This window comes from Diplotaxodon limnothrissa, linkage group LG7, assembly GCF_057381915.1.
Source record: "Diplotaxodon limnothrissa isolate DT_005_m linkage group LG7, D_limnothrissa_male_GT1.1, whole genome shotgun sequence".
Taxonomy (NCBI): Eukaryota; Metazoa; Chordata; class Actinopteri; order Cichliformes; family Cichlidae; genus Diplotaxodon; species Diplotaxodon limnothrissa.
The window spans coordinates 52292582-52311003 of record NC_140602.1 but is presented as its reverse complement, the minus strand read 5'-3'; the positions used below and the strand labels follow the sequence as shown (position 1 = coordinate 52311003).

General features: G+C 40.9%; 1 protein-coding gene across 2 annotated transcripts in view; it reads right to left on the bottom strand.

Annotated features, from left to right (window-relative positions):
• Positions 1-18422, bottom strand: part of col27a1a (collagen, type XXVII, alpha 1a) — a 64269-nt gene that overhangs the window by 21688 nt on the left and 24159 nt on the right. For both annotated transcript variants that reach the window (XM_085358408.1, XM_085358409.1), the window contains 11 exons: positions 14823-14867; positions 12708-12761; positions 12197-12241; positions 11084-11137; positions 10314-10358; positions 7197-7250; positions 5058-5102; positions 2479-2532; positions 2220-2264; positions 1290-1343; positions 860-913 (listed from right to left, as the gene is read on the bottom strand). In XM_085358408.1, the coding sequence (XP_085214534.1) occupies positions 860-913; positions 1290-1343; positions 2220-2264; positions 2479-2532; positions 5058-5102; positions 7197-7250; positions 10314-10358; positions 11084-11137; positions 12197-12241; positions 12708-12761; positions 14823-14867 (549 nt within the window). The remainder of the gene's footprint in view (positions 1-859; positions 914-1289; positions 1344-2219; positions 2265-2478; positions 2533-5057; positions 5103-7196; positions 7251-10313; positions 10359-11083; positions 11138-12196; positions 12242-12707; positions 12762-14822; positions 14868-18422) is intronic.

Sequence of the window (18422 nt, the reverse complement as noted above, 5' to 3'; positions counted from 1 at the left end):
AATAATGGCACTCACCGTGGTTTACTGGAACCCTTTTCCACTTGACTTTGTTTCTCAGATGTTTCTTTACATCGTGGCATGATGTGCTGCTTTTTAAGATCTACTTAACTTTGTCAGACAGGTTCTGTTTAAGTGATTTCTTGATTCAGCAAGTCTGGCATAATCAGTCCTGGGTGTGGTTAGTAAAGCTGGACTTAACTTCCTGAGAGACTGAAATGCTACTTTCAGCTGCTCCATTATTCACAAGGGATTGCTACAGTGGGTAGCTCCACATGTTTGATTTGGCAGATTTCTTTTACATCTGATGCAACCCTATAAAGGTTTGTGCCTCCTTCTAGGATCAGACTAGGGGTCTCTCACTTGTTAGGCAACTATAGAAACCACTACACTATAGAGCCACTTGACCTGATATAATGCTGGTGACAGTTTCCTGGCAAAGAGCAGCGACTTCCTGGACACTCTAATGGATGCTTGTAAACCTCATGGATAGGAAATTGTTGCATCAGGCCAAGAAATAGTCCTGGACATAACAGGCTATAAAAATAGTTATGTTTACTGTTGATTAACAAAAACCCTACTTTAAACATTAAAGATTACATAATGTGCAGGTTTTGGACCTTTTGACACTGCTGAGCTTGCAGTTTTCAGCTTTCTGCTAAGTTAACTGGTATGTCTGAGTTTTGTTTTCTGGCCAAACTGTTAGCACAAAGGCTATTAAGGAAATAGCTTAAGGACCAATGAAGGCAAAAACAAACAAACAAACAAAAACTAAACTATTGCTTATCTAATTGCTTATCCACATTTTAACAGTTAAATGTATTCCTGGTTTTCATGAATACATTCCCAGTCAAGAACTAACCTGTGGTCCCGGTTTCCCACGGATGCCTGGTAAACCTGGGGCCCCCTGGACACCCTGTCCAATACAAACAAAAGTTAAAAACTCAGAGAGACAGTCAGACAGGATCAGAAGCTTAATTTATTTTCTAGCAAAGCAGACATTCGACATGCATGACTCTCTGTTCAAGATTGTGCTATCTCTTGAGGCCACTCTGCTCTGTGATGGATTTGAATTTTGCTTACACACAGAGACAAATGTGGAGGGTGAACACATGAATTTCCTTAAGCTGAACAGCAGACATCTGGAAAAGTCATTTTGCAAAGACAAAGGCTGTGTAACACGAGTGTACTGCAGGTAGCGTTCCGTACGGTGGCTGAGGAGGTCAGAAAGCAGTGAGATAGAGAGCGTGTGCATGTGAGGCGTGCACAACTGTGTTGCAAAGGTGACGTACCTTGTCTCCTTTGAATCCAATCTCCCCTTGCTCTCCAGGAATCCCAATTTCACCCTGACAGAGAGAGAGGAGGAGACGAACACGCATACATAGGTGGATGGATGAGGTATGGACAGAAAAAAAGAAAAAAAAAAAGGAAACCATTAGGGGGGAATGAAATGTTCCACTTTTCCAAATACAAGCTTTTATTTATTTTTTTTAAACAGACAATACTAATTAGCAGTTTACACTTTATGAATATCCACACACAGCGAGTGTTATTTACTGGATTAGCCAACTATTCCATGTGGTGTCAGTATGTATTATGAAAGGCATTGCTGCAGTTTGTCACACCACATGTTTTGCAGGCCGTTCCAGCACAAAACAAATGAGTAATAATGAGTAACTGCAGTAATTACAAATGCAAAGTGAGAAGTGTCCAATAAACCAAATTTCAAACATGAGGCCTCTGATGAAGGTCTTTCAGTCACTTTCAGATTTGACTATTTGTGCTTTACCATCATTAAGGTATTGTGCACTGTTCTGGTTTTAGTAGAGGCAGCCAGATTTTACTGCTGTCCTTAAAAGGCCTTCTAGTTGAACCTCCTTAAATCATCAGTGCTGAGTGGTCTCTTCATGCTGCTGTTTGTTTTAAATTTCAAGGACAATGTCTGTCTACTTTTCTTTCATTTTCTTCAATAGCTTGGCTGGCTGCTTTAAATTAAAATGCTTCCATAATAGATTTCACAAAAATATGCATATGGAAACCTCATCTACACCAATAGAAACAATCCTCAGAGGTTTATATAAGTTAATTTGCAGGTGACACCTAATGAGCATGCTGTTTAAGGCCTAAACTCTGGACAGAAATATCTACGGTAGGATGCAAAAGACTACATATCCATCACATGCTGCTTAAACACAGGTCAATAACAGGAATATTCAGATCACCTTATCACCTTTCAGTCCTGGTTCTCCTGGATTTCCAGGCACCCCCTGGAAAAAGCACCAACAAACTGGTTGAAAGGCACCTCAAAAGCCAAATTCGATCAAAAGTACATCTTTACGGCACATAACTGGTAACTAATCCAAATTCAAAAGCTTAAAATAGGCCTTCTTAAAAATCTCTTGTTTTATTGCATATACAATAACTGATAAAAATAAGACAGTGAAGGCAACAGTTTCTATCTCTATGTGTGTGAGAGATTACCTTCAGTCCATTAGGTCCTGGCGGGCCAATCTGTCCCACAGGTCCCATGTCTCCCTAATGCAAGAAGATGGGATAAACAAGAAACACATTAATAAATAGTGATATCACACGCATAACGAACAAAGATGTGGCCCAGGCCCCATTCATTAATGTAAAAAACACATATACAATAAGAGCGCTCTTTGGGATTGATTAAGAATAAATTCACTGTCTTGCTTCCAGCCTCGCTATCACATCACACACAACATAAAACAATGGATGATAATATATGACTGACACTGGGAAGAATGAATAGATGTTGTGGTCAGAAGCCAAGATTGTGCATCTGAAGCTTAAATCAAAGAGTAGCCTTGGCTTAGTGTTTCAAACATTAGCCCCAGTGAATAATCGACAGAGGATGTTATCAAATATAAGCTGCAAAATTGCACCTCGGAGCAACTCACTTAATTTGGTATTGTGAGTTAAAAGGCAACCTTCCCCCCAAACTTCTAATCTAATGGAATCTAATACCTGATAATTAAGTCATATCCTGCTGGACTGATCTGTCTCTAAAACAACAAGATCTGCTCTATAGTTTCAGTGCTCTAGTCTCACACTTAAATGTTAATTTCAACGGCATATTTCCTGCTCACAAATAGCTAGAAATGCATGAAGAAACACATTAATCTTACTTTCAATGAATTCTTGTCTATTATTACTCTACCTGAACTCTCACTTGACACTTAGCTGCTCTCTTAAAACAGCAGATTCACTTCTGTATAGACTTTTGTTCCCCACAAATGAACTCTGAAACTGAATTTTGCACATTCGAAAGACACAGATTTGCAGTTTTGGGGTATTCAAGTATTCAAACCCAATGGTCACTAAGAGCAAGGTCCTTATGTATTTTTGTGTGTCTCTGTGTGTGTTTTTGGAGGATGCTGCTGCAATGAGAAATACTTGCCTCCGCTCTGTGCACACATTGAAATCCATCTGTCTAATGCATCTATAACCTGGATTTTGCATTTTAACAACTATAAGACCTTACAAAGGAATCGTATCATTTTTATTTCCCAAGCATAACATCGGATTCTGATTCTGATTCATTTGTAGCCTCAAAACTTCAGTTATGCATGATACAATGAGATGCCAAAAGGTTGCCCAGTAACCAGCTAGCAAAAGGCTAAAAAGGCCTGTTTTTGTATTTATGCACATATGAAACCCTATAAAAACATGTCTTGATGCATGCTCAATCATCCAGGTAAGTAAATCGCAAAAGACTGATTCTGTTAATAGCGTTTTGATCATTCAGTGGGCTAGTTTCAGTTTTTGCTCAAATGTACTCTTTATAAGGTTGGGGAAACCTGCAGTAAGCTGAGACTGAAGAAGTCACTTGGATGAGTGACGAAACGTTTCTCCTACTGAAAACGCTACGTCCAGATGGGACTTATTGAAAAAACATCCTATTGCACACCAAACAGCACAGACATGTCAAACAGCATTGTAGCATGCACTTGTACTAATAGTGAAAATACATCATAAACAGTCAGCGTATTGCAAATAAAACACAGAGATGGTGAGATGTGATTACATGTGATGTGAGATGTGATTTCAGCTAATGGAGAAGACTGATAATGAACTCCAGTGATTCCTAGCATAATCATAGACTCGGAAACATCATACTGGTGAAAAACTGCCACAGATGAGGCTTCATGACATCAAAGTAGGTCTTGTTTGTATTTCAGAATGGCAGTCTTTAACACAATGAAATTTGGTTCATTTTTCAACTGTTAAATATAAGCAAAAATAAGAAAAGAGAAACTATCTATTTTGAGTGTATTTCTAAGTGAGAGTCGTTGTCTAGACATTTTCTCTACTTCAGTAGTTGCCAGCCTTCACCCAAAGCTTCTCAGCTTTGGAGTCCCCAAAGAAGAGTGACTGTATATTTTTATCTTTGTAGTGGCGCTCCGTCCCGCTGCTACGTACTGTACATTATGCTGACGGATAAGACGGATAAAGAGGACACAAAGCTCAGACTAGGGCTGTAATCAGAGTCCTTCAATTACAGGCCTACTACCACCACCGGTGGCCTAGAATAGGTCGGGAGGAGTGGCAGCAATGGGTGAAGACGGGACGCAACAAGAGAAACCAGGGAGACATTATAATCATACACAATTATGCGGCTGTCGGGCTGGGCAAGCATGGAGGGCAAGGTGATGGGTGGGCGGGGGGCAGCTCTGTTCTAAAAATAGTTATTAAAAGGGCGCTTCAAGAGGAGGACAAGATGCACTGTTAAGGTCTGTGTGATTGATAAACTGCACACGAGTGCCTTGTTCTTCATGTGAGAAAATAGCAGATATAAACTGCACAATTCAGGCTTTACACTCACTGTGAAAAAAGCCCTGGCGTCTAAGAACCATCCACATTCACCTAATATCTATATTAAATATATGAATTAGATCCCCACCAAACTGGCAGGCGACATAAATGCAAGCTAATAAAGTTTTCTCCTTTTCCCCCCAGTTTTGCAGGTATATTCAGTTTCATTTAAACATTTGCAGCCGAGATTGTGCACAGAAAACACACAAACTACAACTCACAATAAGTCCAGGAACTCCGTTTGGACCGGGGGCTCCCATGTTACCCTAGTTGGAGAGGAGGAGAGAGAGAGTTAGTGAGATGAAGAGAGAGGGAAAAGGAGCAAGTTTCATGGGTTATTGGCCCTTTTTTAAAACAAACATGCTCAGAAGAGTGGCTCAGTGTTCTTCGCAGCTTATGAGAGGGGGCTGTGTGCATGAATATGTGAGGGGTCTCAGGTAAAAGGGATGTGAGACCATCGTCCCACTGTGGCTTTTTCAAATATGCAGGTTCTACCTCAAAAAAAGAAAGAAAAGAAAGAAAGACAAGAGGACAGAGACTGTATCCTAATTAAGGCCATTAACAGGTTTTACTTTAACCCAGTGAAATATCCAGGAGTTAGTACAGTATACTCATTCAGTGTTAAAGAAAATCTATGTCAGTCATTTTCGACTTTTATTCATAGACAGCATAAAGGTTTAGTGAAAGAAAGTAGTTTCTTTCACTAAACTTTGAAAACGTGAAGCCAATGCAAAAGAGACCTGCTTTCTTTTTAATGGCCAGCAGGGGGCGACTCCACTGGTTGCAAAAAGTCTTCCAGTTGTGTAGAAGTCTATGGGAAAAGAAACCTTGGCTCCCTTGTTCTGTGACCTCAGTAAACACTTTCCTGATGACTTAATGGTGGTTATATTGAAAACACAAGGTTTAATTTGTAACTTATGGAAAATTATAAAGTATGTGCACTGGATAACCTCATTAGCTAATGACAAGTTTCCTATTGCTCATGATGCCCAGTTTTAAAGCACCAACATGGCAACAGCAAAACTGGTGGCATCAAAAGGCAACAACATTAAGCAGTAGATGATGTCATTGTTTAAATGGTATTTTCTTTTATTTACCACCATCATGAAGTTGACTGTTTTAGCCATGGCCATGGTCATTTTTCTTCAAAGGATTACTTATTTGGTGACTTATGACACCATCACCAACACCATCATCACAGCAAATCTGATGACTTCCCAATAGGCCTCATAGGAGGTTGATGGTACATCCATCTACAGGACATTTCTCCACTGCAGCTACCCACAAGCAAATAACAAACTATACATCTACTGATGATAGCTTTCCCTCTGCATTTGAAATTACTGATAGCTCAATGCCCCCCAGAAGCACAGCCTTGTTGAGTCTGACTTTTCCAGTAAGCATCTAAGATTAAATAAGTATATTCTGCTTTTTTCCCCCAAACATTTTAAGCTTCATCAAGATTTGAAGACAATCTGCTTGCTTTGCAGGAGTAAAATGCATTAAACATGTCATCACAAGTAAAGACAACAAAGAGTGGAGAAGGAAAAAGCAAAGTATATATAAATATATTTTCATATATTCCATAAGCTTACTGATTATTTCATAATAACATTTGATAAATCTAATGCGTAATCCACTTTGGAAGATGGGTCTTTTTCTCAGGAAGAGAATAAACAGCCCAAAAAAGGATTTATTAGCAGTTCAGCTGCCTGCTCTAAAAGCCTGACTCATTGGAAAAGTCAGAAATGGATAGGTGAAGTGTTTTCTAGAACATAAACCTTAACTTCACTTTTATTATGCGTAGTTCAGTGTGCATCAAGTGTAACTTTTTATGTTTTTGTTCTAGAGTTTTCACTGACGGGCTTATGAAGTCCCAAATTTGTAGGAATATCAAAAATAGTGGAAATGCTACGGTCCAATTATTTGTCTTCCATATGGACGGAGTTACACAGACTGGGTTTTGCTGGTCCGTCATTAATGAATGGGGGGAGTCATCAAAATGGCATCCTGTTACATCATTTACTATTCTTGGATATCGCCTTCTCATGGCTGTGAAGCTATACGTGTGTTGGGACGCAGTTTACAGCGGCGAATAGGAAAAGCTACATTTAATACAGCTTTTTTCCTTTTTCTTTTTCTTTTTTGGAAAATATGTGCCAAGGAAAATGATCTACAGCAGCTGGAGGCATGACACGAAATGAAATGCAATAGCGATGCTTGTCGAGAACAACTTCAAACAAAACCCAAACACGGAGGCAAACTGCTGGACCAACTGAGGATTTAGCCACAAGCACTGTGAAAATGTTACAGTAAACATCAGGTGTGTGTGTGTGTGGGTAAGTAAGTGTGTGACATACTGGCTCTCCATCTGGCCCAGGTGGTCCTCTCTCCCCAAAGTCACCAGGAAACCCCTGAAAACAGAGAGAGGAACTTTAATGTTGGCGACATACAGCAACTCAAACATAGGTATTCATAAATGTATGTCCTGTTGCTTTTAGTTCAGCTCAGAGACAACTGATTTTTGGGCAACTTGGGGGAAACGCGCAGATGTGAACACAGCATTCAAATTGATTTGGTGAGCAGCTCCTTATAGACACATCCAGAATTTATGGAGGGACACAACTATTCATTATAGGAGTGGTTCTGGCCATGTGATGCCCACTGTAATCTGCCCCCCACCCCCCCACCCCCAAATCCACTGATTCACTAACTGAAGGAACCTGTCATAGCCTGAGAAGGAAGTTTTCAGTTGCTTCTTTATTGGCCAAATGACACATTGAGATAAGCAATGAGAGAGAACCAAAGCAGCACATTTAAGGAAGCAAAAACAAACCAAGAAGCTGAAAGATGGTACAAAGCTCTTCAGAGATAATGATCACTGGAGATGGATGATCGTTCTCTGGAGCGTCATCTCAAGTCTTGTGATCTACTGCTGTAATAAGCATATTTAGTTACAGTCACTTTAGTGCACACAAGGCAATTGTATTTGCATTGATTGTGCAAATACTGATGCAAATAAAAAAAGTGCATTGTAGTTGGGGGAAATATGCCAATGTGAATGGCCTTAACCACGGAGTCAAGTGAACAGAGCACACTTTCACAAATACTGCTGACTGCTGCACAGCCAAGAGTGCTGCTACTGTAATAGTGCGGCAATTATAACAGTTTCACAGAGTCAAATATAGCATTAAATATAAAGTAATTTGAAATATGCGCAAAATAAGAGTATAATGGCTCCATTAAAAGCATTAAATCTATCAGCTGTAGGCTGTGTGTAGCCAACTGTTCTACTGTTCTACCGTAAGCCAAGTAATTACCCTGTCCATTTAGCAGTAACAGGGAAGCTAATCAGAGCTTTGCTAACAGTTGGTGGTTTAGCGCAGAGAAACCACATCTGCATAAAGCAGTAGAGCCAAGGCATTTTAAACCAAACCATTCAGAAAGACTCATAATGGCTAGGTTCTGCTATTCTGGCCTCAATGCATTGCTTCAAAATGCCAATTACTGTTACCTCCTGAAAATGTCAGTTATTTCTGCAAGAGTGGAGATGATTTAGATATACTGCATTTAAATCTCTGTCTATACTTAGAAGCAAATTGTGCTGACTAAACGCAACTCCTTTGCAGGTTGTTTCTTGAAAACGAAATGCCATTTCAACCTCACTTTTAGACAATAATAAATCCCTTTGACTGAGGCTTTCTGAATGTTTCTCCTGAAACTTTGCATCAGGTCAATGAGGCGATCCTAACAGCACTAACTGCTGTAATAGCACATTGTTTCTGTAGCAGGTGGAGTACCATGCTACCTAAAAACGAAGAAGAAGAAGAAAGTAGGGTCATTGTGCAACAGAAGCCTGCTTTATAGTACGATAAAATTGTGAGCGCTGGGGGAACACACATCTACGAAGGATGACAGTGACCCAAAAGATGAATCATATAGCTGTCGCCGCTGCTGTACGAGCTGAGGACAAATGTGGGAAACGTGGATTTGCCAAGTACTTAAAAAGCCTTTGAGGAGAGTCATGTGAGCCTTTAGTGTATTTCTGCTTTCACATTATGTCAGACCACCCTTTTCATCAGCCTCAACCTTAAAAAGGATCAAACAACAGCAGCACTTACTGCAAGATACTGAACTGATATAAAAGAACTGCAACAGATGAGCCTGATAAAGACAACCACCACCAACAGACAAAGACAGCCAAACAGAAAAAAAAAGTTATGTAGAAATGTTGGCAATGCACTTTGGAAACTTTTTAAGCTTTCCATGGTTTTAGATATATTCGCTCTTGACTCATTGGTAGATGGCAAACTGTGCGTGTGTGTGCTTCCTCAACAGAGTACAAGTGCTCTGGTGATGGCCATTAAAATGTCTGGCTCGTGTTCTTGTGGTTCTTCTGTTCCATCAGGGAGCAGAGGGATGATCTCTGAGGGATCATCTCATTAAGCGTCCATGCTTTCCATTTTCCATGCAAAAGCACTGAAACCAGATGACAGTGATTATGATAGGTGTGTGTCTTTCAGTTGCTTTTGCAGGCCAGAAATGTGCTTAATTTCTAAATTTACTTCAGTACATTTAATGCTGTCTTTTAAGGATGTTATGCATAAGAAATGTACGGATATTGGTACTAAACAGACCAAAATAATGATATTTTTATATCCCTGTGCCGTTTTCATGGCTGTAAAACTTCTCTTATAATGCAGGCCTCTTTAAGTGAGGAGAACACCCACGCATACAAACTCCAAAAAAAATCAAACGCAATCAAATCAAATGCAAAAGGCCCCACAAACTTCTGAAGCGCTAAATTTGTATCTGCAGCTGCTTCTTAAACAATTGCCTAATAACAGAATAAGCATCTACTTCTAAAAGCCTCACAATAGTGGACACTCGCTTGCGTGTGTTTAGACGTTTTGGCCAATAAATGCCTTATTTACTGAAAAGCCAATAAGCAACAGCTGCAGAATGATCTCAGCAGTGTGTGTCGGGGGTTACACACTCTTTCTAAAACACTCTGTCAAACTGACTTTGAACACTATATCTGACACACACAACAGAATCAGCGGCTTCCTTCCAAATGGCTTGGCTCCATGCTGGGGGGGACCGAAAGCCCATTACTCCAACAAAAGCCTTTTTCTTGTTACATCCAAGACCCCGACATGCGGCTGGTGGGACTCCACTCTATTCAGGCTGCAGTTAACCCTTCCAACAGCCATGGAAATACTTAGCCGATTGAAAGAATGACGCAAATGCAGACCTTATAAATTTTCATATGTGTTGGATTCTTTGCAGAAAAAGTTTCGATCTGACCCAAATACAGGGAATTTTTCTTTTTTTTCCAAACTTGTCTCTGAACTTTAAGGTTCTAAAAGCTATAATCAGCATCCATAACAAAGCAAACATTCAAAATGAGCACATCCAGCACAATTCATCACATTTTTGAAAGATTATCTGCAAAGTATGTTGAGACAAAACTTTACCGGCCTACCCATCTTGCCCCTCTTCCCTGGTTCGCCGGGTATACCCTGAAAATCCAAACAAGATAGAGAGAGCAGAAGTAGAAAAGAAAGCAGAACAGAAAGGGTGAAAAGAAGACGAAAGACAGAGTCAGACATTATGTAAGAAGCCATATCAAAATCAAAACATAGCACTTTTGGGTAGAACTGATTCAAGCCCAAAACACACTATTAAAAAGCCATAGCCGTAAGCCTGTCTCCTCTCCTGCTTCAGCAGATGTGAACAGCAGCTGACTGCAGCCTAGCCTATATTTCTAACCTATTATGAGAGATCTAGGCTTCCATTGTGCACATATGTCTATTAAATGAGAAAAAGAGTCTGCTGGAAGAAGAGAGCTATGCATAGTCTCTGCTTTATGTGTATCTTTCTGGCTACAGATGGTACAAGTTGTGATTACAGCCTATCCTGTGCTGATGCAACCTTCTGGACCGTGTCATAAGTAGGCAAATGGCTGTACAGAAGTAAGAGGCCTTAGTGAGTTCAGGCAGTTCAAAGGCCTTAAAAGAGCGGCTTTTATTATGAGTCATCAACACTCCCACACAGCTTTATACAGCAGCATCTCGGACAGCTGGGGACTGCTTCTCGTGTTATAACAACAAGACAGCTGAATGTACAAAATGCTGAAGAAGAAATGCTGTCCTTTCACAGGCCCTTTAGCTGGATTCGGCTGGTCTGTGTACATTTTCTGAGTTACCGATTGCTTGAGAGAAATATACATTTGAAAAGGACTCACTCTTTCGCCATCAGGACCGGGCAGGCCAAAAAGGCCTGGGATTCCAATGAAACCCTGAAGGAGAGAAGAGGAGACAGGAGGAATATGGATGAGTATTTGGATAGTATAAAAGCAGTAGGAAAAAAAACCCTAATGGCTCTGGGGCTGGTTTTCAGTGGATGATGGTCCACCACGGACTGGGTTGGCTTGCATGAAGAACCAAGCCATGAGGCAAGTGTATATGCCCATGGACTGCATGGTGCTGGCTTCCACGATGTAGTCCAAGGGCACATACCCTCACGCCAGGGATCTCTGAAGATAGCCAGGACATCACACTGGGCTGTCAGTATGGTGGAGACACACACAGACGACAACAAGCAGAAACACCACAGTTGAACGCTGGAGGAACAGTTCAGGTGCTAGTTAGAAGCAAGGCGTCAGATGAGTTTACACAATACGTAGTGGTCAGCAAGGGAAAGAGAGCAGAAAACAGAGAAAGGTAGTGCAGTGAGCAAAAGGGGGACTAGAAGGCCTCCTTAAGACAGCAGGGCCTCAAACTGAGCTTAAACAGGAAATTCCAGCCAGTGGGGGCAGGGGAAGGCTTCGGAGCAGCCAAGGGAAACTGATAAAGAACCTTTATTGAAATGCAACATAAAAATCAGTTTGTGTCACCTGCGTCTGTTTTTTTGTTTGTGTGCCTAAAGGGTGTTGGTTTGCATGAGGAGGCTTATCAACAGCCAGTCTTTGAATAAGAGTCTGTATACAGTAACACAATGTTTGTATTACAAGGCTCCTAAGTTTAGCACGCTATTAACAGTGAGTTGAGTGTGTGTTTATTTATGTGTGCGGTGTTGGATGCTGGTGCAACTGCTGCCATGCATGCTTTCATACATACTAGCATTTGGCTGGTGTTGCATTCAAGTAAGTGCTCATCCAACAACAGCTTTCTAGCACAAAATGCTAATGCTTGTGAGCAGGCCCTTAATTTAGCAACTTCTTTGTGCATTTTTTTTTAAATAAATGTCATGAGACGAGTAAGCATATTCAGTGATCCTGTCAAAACATCAATACTGGTCATTTAGACAGATCTAAGCTTGAGCAGCACATTTGTAGAGCAGAAAGTTGACTCCTTACCCGAACGCCTTTAGGCCCCATCGGTCCTATAGGCCCAGGTAAACCCTGAAAATCAAAAAGAGGAATTTAATTTAGCAGCCCTGCACTTGAAGCTGTGCCTGAAGTACTTCATTTGGGTTATACCAAAGTCTACAGGTTTAACTTTAGAATGGAATATTTTAAAAAGCAATGCAACAGAGATACATCCTAATATTATAATTGGTAAGGTTTATTATAAAAATAACAGAAACCTCCCCAATGGGGAAAGGTGACAGGACACAATAATAAATACTCCTGTACAAAAATACACTGCCATACATTTCTGTATAGCAGCTATGGCTTAAATACTGAAGTGGATCTCTATGTTAATTTCTGAGGCATTTATTATTCATTTTCTTCTGTTTAGTATTTACCCAAATATGTTTTTTTCCTCCAGGCCATCTGCTTAGCATAACCTAATCCCTCTTGGCCCTCTGCCCTTACTACGGCCCTGACTACAACTGTACCAGTCACAGGAGAGGATTTACTGCACCTGCCTGCCAGGATAACCTTTGGCACCTGGGCTCCCGACTGGACCTTGCTCACCCTGCGGGGAAGAGAGAAAGAGAGAGACAAATAAGAAGGTGGAGGAGAGGGAGAGAGCGGTAGGGTGGGCAATCAAAATTGCAGCAACACAAACACACACAAGCAGGCCATTCATAGCAGTGAATGGTTTCAGTGAGGTAGACAACGCAGATGGGATGAAATACAGTGATTGATAAGTATAATAACTATATGTCTCCAATATGTTCTTTTTATTAATTAAATTTAATGTCATTTATTTATTTATTTATTTATACATATAGCGTCAAATCAAAACAGAAATCACTTCAAGCTGTTTTATGTTCAACGGTAAAGACCCTAAAGTAGTACAGAGAAAACGCTAACAATCAGCTGCCCCCCATGAGCAAACAGTTGGTGGCAGTAGGAAGGAAAAACTCCCTTTTAACAGGAAAAAACCTTCGGCTGCGTTTTTTTTTTTTTTTAGAATTGTTTTGATTTAAAAGATCATATTTTATTATTATGTTAAAATGGCAAGGAAATAAACACTCTAGAAAAGTATATGCACCTCAAATTGGTACTTAAGTAGAGTACTTGTGTAGATGAACTTGGTGACATTCCACCCCACTGAATTGTTCCCACTGATTACCATGAAAAGCTTCTTTTTTTTTCTTTCACTCCTCACTTTTCAGATGTGTTCCAGACCATAGACCCTAATTAGCAGTTTGGTTTGCATGCATGTACTGTATATGTCACTGTCAGAAGGCATAAGACATGTGCACAGAAGCAGGTTGTGTTTAAAATTTGCAGAGGACAAGCGTTTGTGTCTTACTTTCCTTGCCATTCCCTCTCTCGGATAAATGTGTATGATGCTGCCAGTTAAAACACGCCATGAATTTGGCTTTGTGACATTTGGGCCTTTAACTGACCAGCTGTAGGTTTAGGCTCTGAATACAGCCTGTGGTGCATTACAGTAACACAGTGTCATCAAGACACTGTGTTACTGCACACAACAGTATGGTGATTTACACTGTGATCGTCATCAAAAGGAACCAGCTATGTGGGAAACAGGGGGGCGCTTGAGGATGAATCGAGTGGGAGGGCATATTAGTAAAAAGTACCTTCTCTACAATGACTAGAGCAGGAACTCCCCAAACTGATGACGTCATCCTGAGCACGGCTGTGACAGTGAGGAGAAATTTCCACTTCTCTTTTCATGACTAAGATCTTTCTTTAATGCAAACAGTAGCATGACCTTGCCTAATTGGAAATAACTTTGGACGCAAGGCTGGATGCTCCATGCTTAAAAATAGTGTTGGGCTGGACTAAACAGCCAGAGTCATGTCTTCCGTCACTTAGCAGTGAATAAAAGACTTCATTGAATGGATTCCCACAGATTAAGGAAAGTCAAACAGATAAATGACCTGGGAAATATGACAAAGAATAAAAGCCTGCTAGAAAATAGCATAGCATGTCATAGTGTGACATGCTGTAAGACAGTGTGACGGTTGAACGACAAGCCCGGAGCAGAATAGACACACACAAAGGGAAACTTTCTCCAGGACTGCGGAGTAGCAGCCACTGAGTGTGTCACTGTTGGCCTACTTGGCTTGTCCCTGTTTCTTTTCCCTCTATTTTTTCCTCTCTTTGGCATCACGTTCTGATATCATGGAGTGCATCGCTTTAACACAGTGCTTTGGCCAGATGTCTGTCCTCACCAGTGCTTTATAACAGGCTAATCTAATCTGGCTGCCCAGCTGGCATCCTCGGTGCGCGCACACATACACACAGAGTGAAAGGTTGAACACCTGGAGTGAATGACGACTGAGTTTCAATTTTGAAGAATGAAGCGAGAGCAAGGGTTTAGACTTGAGTGAGGTGGACGTGAATGACATACGTGGACACTAATGAAGGCATGGCATTGCAGATAATGTGATGTGCACGAGGTAGAGAGAAGTGCCTAAAAGAAAAGAGTTCATCTGGGGAGATTTAAGGTTAAAGAAGCAAAATATATAATGAGAATATACAAGATATAGAAATGAACATGGGTTTTTCTGTGAGGGTGGCTGTTGCAGAAGTAAAAAAGAACACCTGTGAAAATACTTACAGGGTCTCCAGGGAGTCCGGGTTGGCCAGGGAAACCTTTCTGTCCCTAAAGAAACCAAAATATCACATGATAAGTGAGTATAAAATAATAACAGAAAAAAAAGAGGTGGGAAAGTCTGAAATGATTCACAGTTGAGGAAAAAGCCTGACAAACACAGGAGCATGTGTGGGAATGACAGGTGGAGTGAAGTGGTAACGCGAACAGCACCAACAGACAAATTTGGTGCCATATGCGGTGAGGTATCAATCTGCCCTTCTGTTAATGGATCAGACTTTCCACTGGCTGTGTTCGCAGGGTCTTCAGAAGACTATTGCCAAAATCATGGCACGTTGAGGATATAAATGCCTTCCTGTTTAAGTCAGATAGCAAGGCCCTCCCCCTGCAGCAGGCCAGACTGCAACACAGAAGACAGCCTGACATAGTGCTTTCCTGCAGTTTTTGCTGACTCCAGCACCACAGACCCCCGACAAAGACTGGAGGAAAAAGAAAAAAAACTAAATCAAAGGTAGGAAGACATGCCTTCCCAGACCACAGTTTGATAGAGTGAGGGAGCAAGAGAGAGAGAGAGATTTAAAAAAAAGGAAAGAGAGGGGAAAAAAACAAAGTAAAAACAGACGGCCGAAGAAAGGAAAGACTCCTGTTGTCCCGTTTTCCTAAACCACAGCTTCAGCGTTCCAAGCCAAGGCTCCCAGAGTTCCTGTAAACTATCCACTGCTCTGTCAACTGACTGCAGCAGGAGAAGAGGACGCAGCATCCCTCTACTCATTACGTTACACGATCGCTCTCGTCGGTCCACTACGCAGCAGCACTTTAAACTGCCGTTCCCAGCATTTTAAACACCACCTCCTGCGCTTTAATAGTTCCAGCAACTGTGTCAGCAAAGAGTTGTTTTCTAGTAAACCTTTTGTAATTGTCATTGCAGATCTATGTTTTTTTTTAAAGTCTGCTTTCATCTGTGTCTAACACACATATAAGCCCTGTGTTGTGTTGGAAAACGTTCACCTCACATCATCTGGTGCACATCATCAAAAGACCACTAGGAGGAGATGCCTTTGGCTGAGAGGAAAATACATGAGTAACACAAATAAACAAGTAGAGATGTTAGCAGGTGCTGACAGACACAGTGACACAAGCTTGAATTTAATCAATAAAGAGAACAGATGGACTCAGAGACACATGCTGCACATGTCTGAAAACTTCCCAATTATAAAGTGCAATATTATGACGGTGGTCAGCTGGTAAACATTTGTGTTTTTCTGATGATTACCTACATGTGTCCAAATATATGGTCTGTTTATACTGAGACACAACCACTGGCTTTTAATTACTACTTAAAATAAATTTCTGTTTTCTATGCACTTCTTCGCTAACATATATTCTCTGAAGAAGCGGTGACCTAAACCCTCTCTCAAGCTTGGAAACACATATACAGGTTCACAAATGTGTGCACATTCGCACAGATGGGCACATGCACAATCACACACGAAGATACATGCACCTTATGCACAATATACCCTCCATCTTATTACATGGCTTACTTGTAGTACAAACATGTGTAGTGGCTTATGTTCCCATGGTGTACTGTGAGGTCCACTAACCACAAACACACACATGCACAGATGCCGTGGTTCCTGTGTATTAACCATAGCCTCTCAACCTCAGCTAGACCATCTTAGATCCTTATCTCGCTCATTATGAGCTTGCTAATGAGAGTGGCCATTCCCGCCAGGCTGCCGGTGTTTACAATGCCACTTGTTTAACAAGCATGTGTGTTCAATCAGATAAACCCACCAAAATGCTTTTCATTTACAGCAGCCTCCCGGTAGCACTCTATAAGCACAAACCCTCCACCCAGCTAAGTCTAGGAGTGCCCCGGGGGAACGCTAAGCGCATTTTGGCAGAGAGAAAATAAAAGACACATCGTGTCTGCTGATGACATGTCATTCCTTTGACTTGCTGTACCCACATTGTGGGTGTTCAAATGAGTGCCAACCTCACGTGTGCTTAACAACTGTACTCCACAAACAATGCGTATCTGACTGAACTGTGCAGCACCCTGGTAGCAGAAATATACGACTCTCCTTATTAATCTCAGCTTTCATCTCTTCAAACCCTACAGAATGGAGCCACATGATTGCTCGGCGTAATCGTCTGGCTCCATGTATACATTGAATGTACAGGAGAACATAAACGCTCCACGCAGGGACAGACAAAAAACAAACAACTGTGCGAAGGAACTGGACAATTTGGCTGAAATTTAGCCAGTGGAAAAAGATTCCTCATCTCATCCCTGTCTGCACAGCAATTTCAGCACAATGTTTCCTTGCATGCAGTATCACTGTTACTGCTACCAGAGAACAGAGAAGTGATTTGTTGTAAAACACGCAAAGAAAATGATGGTTGATTTGAATTCTCTCATAATTATGATGATGATGAGCATGTGGAGCATTTGTTAGTTTGAACAGTGAGCAGGAGCTTAATGGAGAGAGTTTGGTTTGGAACGGGACTCCAGGCAGATTAATGTCATACAACAAACTGCCATGCACAAATAAAGGAAACGAGGATGATTAATACACTGTCTGGAACTGGGAGTGAAATACAGTATATGATTCTACCTTTTAATTATAGGCTACTTCTCCTTTTGGAATTCATTGAAAAGGATTTTATTGTATAAAACTGAAAAACATCAGAGTATCCAAACTTTGCTTGCTGTAAAACAATCACATATTTGGATAACACGTATGTGAAAAGCACAAGTATAGAGACTTTTTATAAACACCACAAAGTGTCTCAAGACAGTCACATTTTCCCACAATGTTGCATAACCACTGAGTCGACAAGAGTGTTTATGGATTACTTTCCAGCTGTCTGGATATGCTCTCGTAGTCTTTAAAAGTTTGCACAATCTCTGGCAAATTATGAACATTTTCAGACGATTCAGTTGCTAACAGCAACGAAGACAGTGCTGATTAACATACCCATTACAGCTATGTTCAAGATACATGGTTTGTGTGATGACACCTACATCACCCACAGGACATAAATCCTTTATTGTCCTACAGTCATTAACAGAAAACTTTAAGATGTGGAAAAGAAGTGGAAAGTGCAGGTTTTTGCTATTTCATTGTGCATATATTCAAACTGTTGTGTTAAATGGTTTTAACCAGTTACTGTAATGTACATAACAAAGTCCTAACAAAGTAATGTGAATTTAGAATCCTCATATATCGTTCCTTACATCCCTATAGGCTGTCAATGCAAACAATGTCAATAAGAAACATAGTTTTAAATAGCTTCATATGACATGAAGGCCCAGCAAATAGATATTGCTCTGCTCGACGGTATGTCTCGACTTTCAGGTGAAAAAAGTATGGACACTTTAAGAGACAGGCAGAAAGTGAGGAGAGACGGATCACCTAGTCCTGGGATGGGACACAGGGCATGCAGGCAGTAAGGTGAGATGCGTGGCTTGTACTGTGGATTTGTAGTTGAGGTTTGGCCCTGTGTATGTCCCCTATCCCTGACCCTGCCTCGCCATACTGAAAAACCATTCAGAGCCTGCCTGCTAGAACAAATGTTGTACAGAGCGGAACATATTTG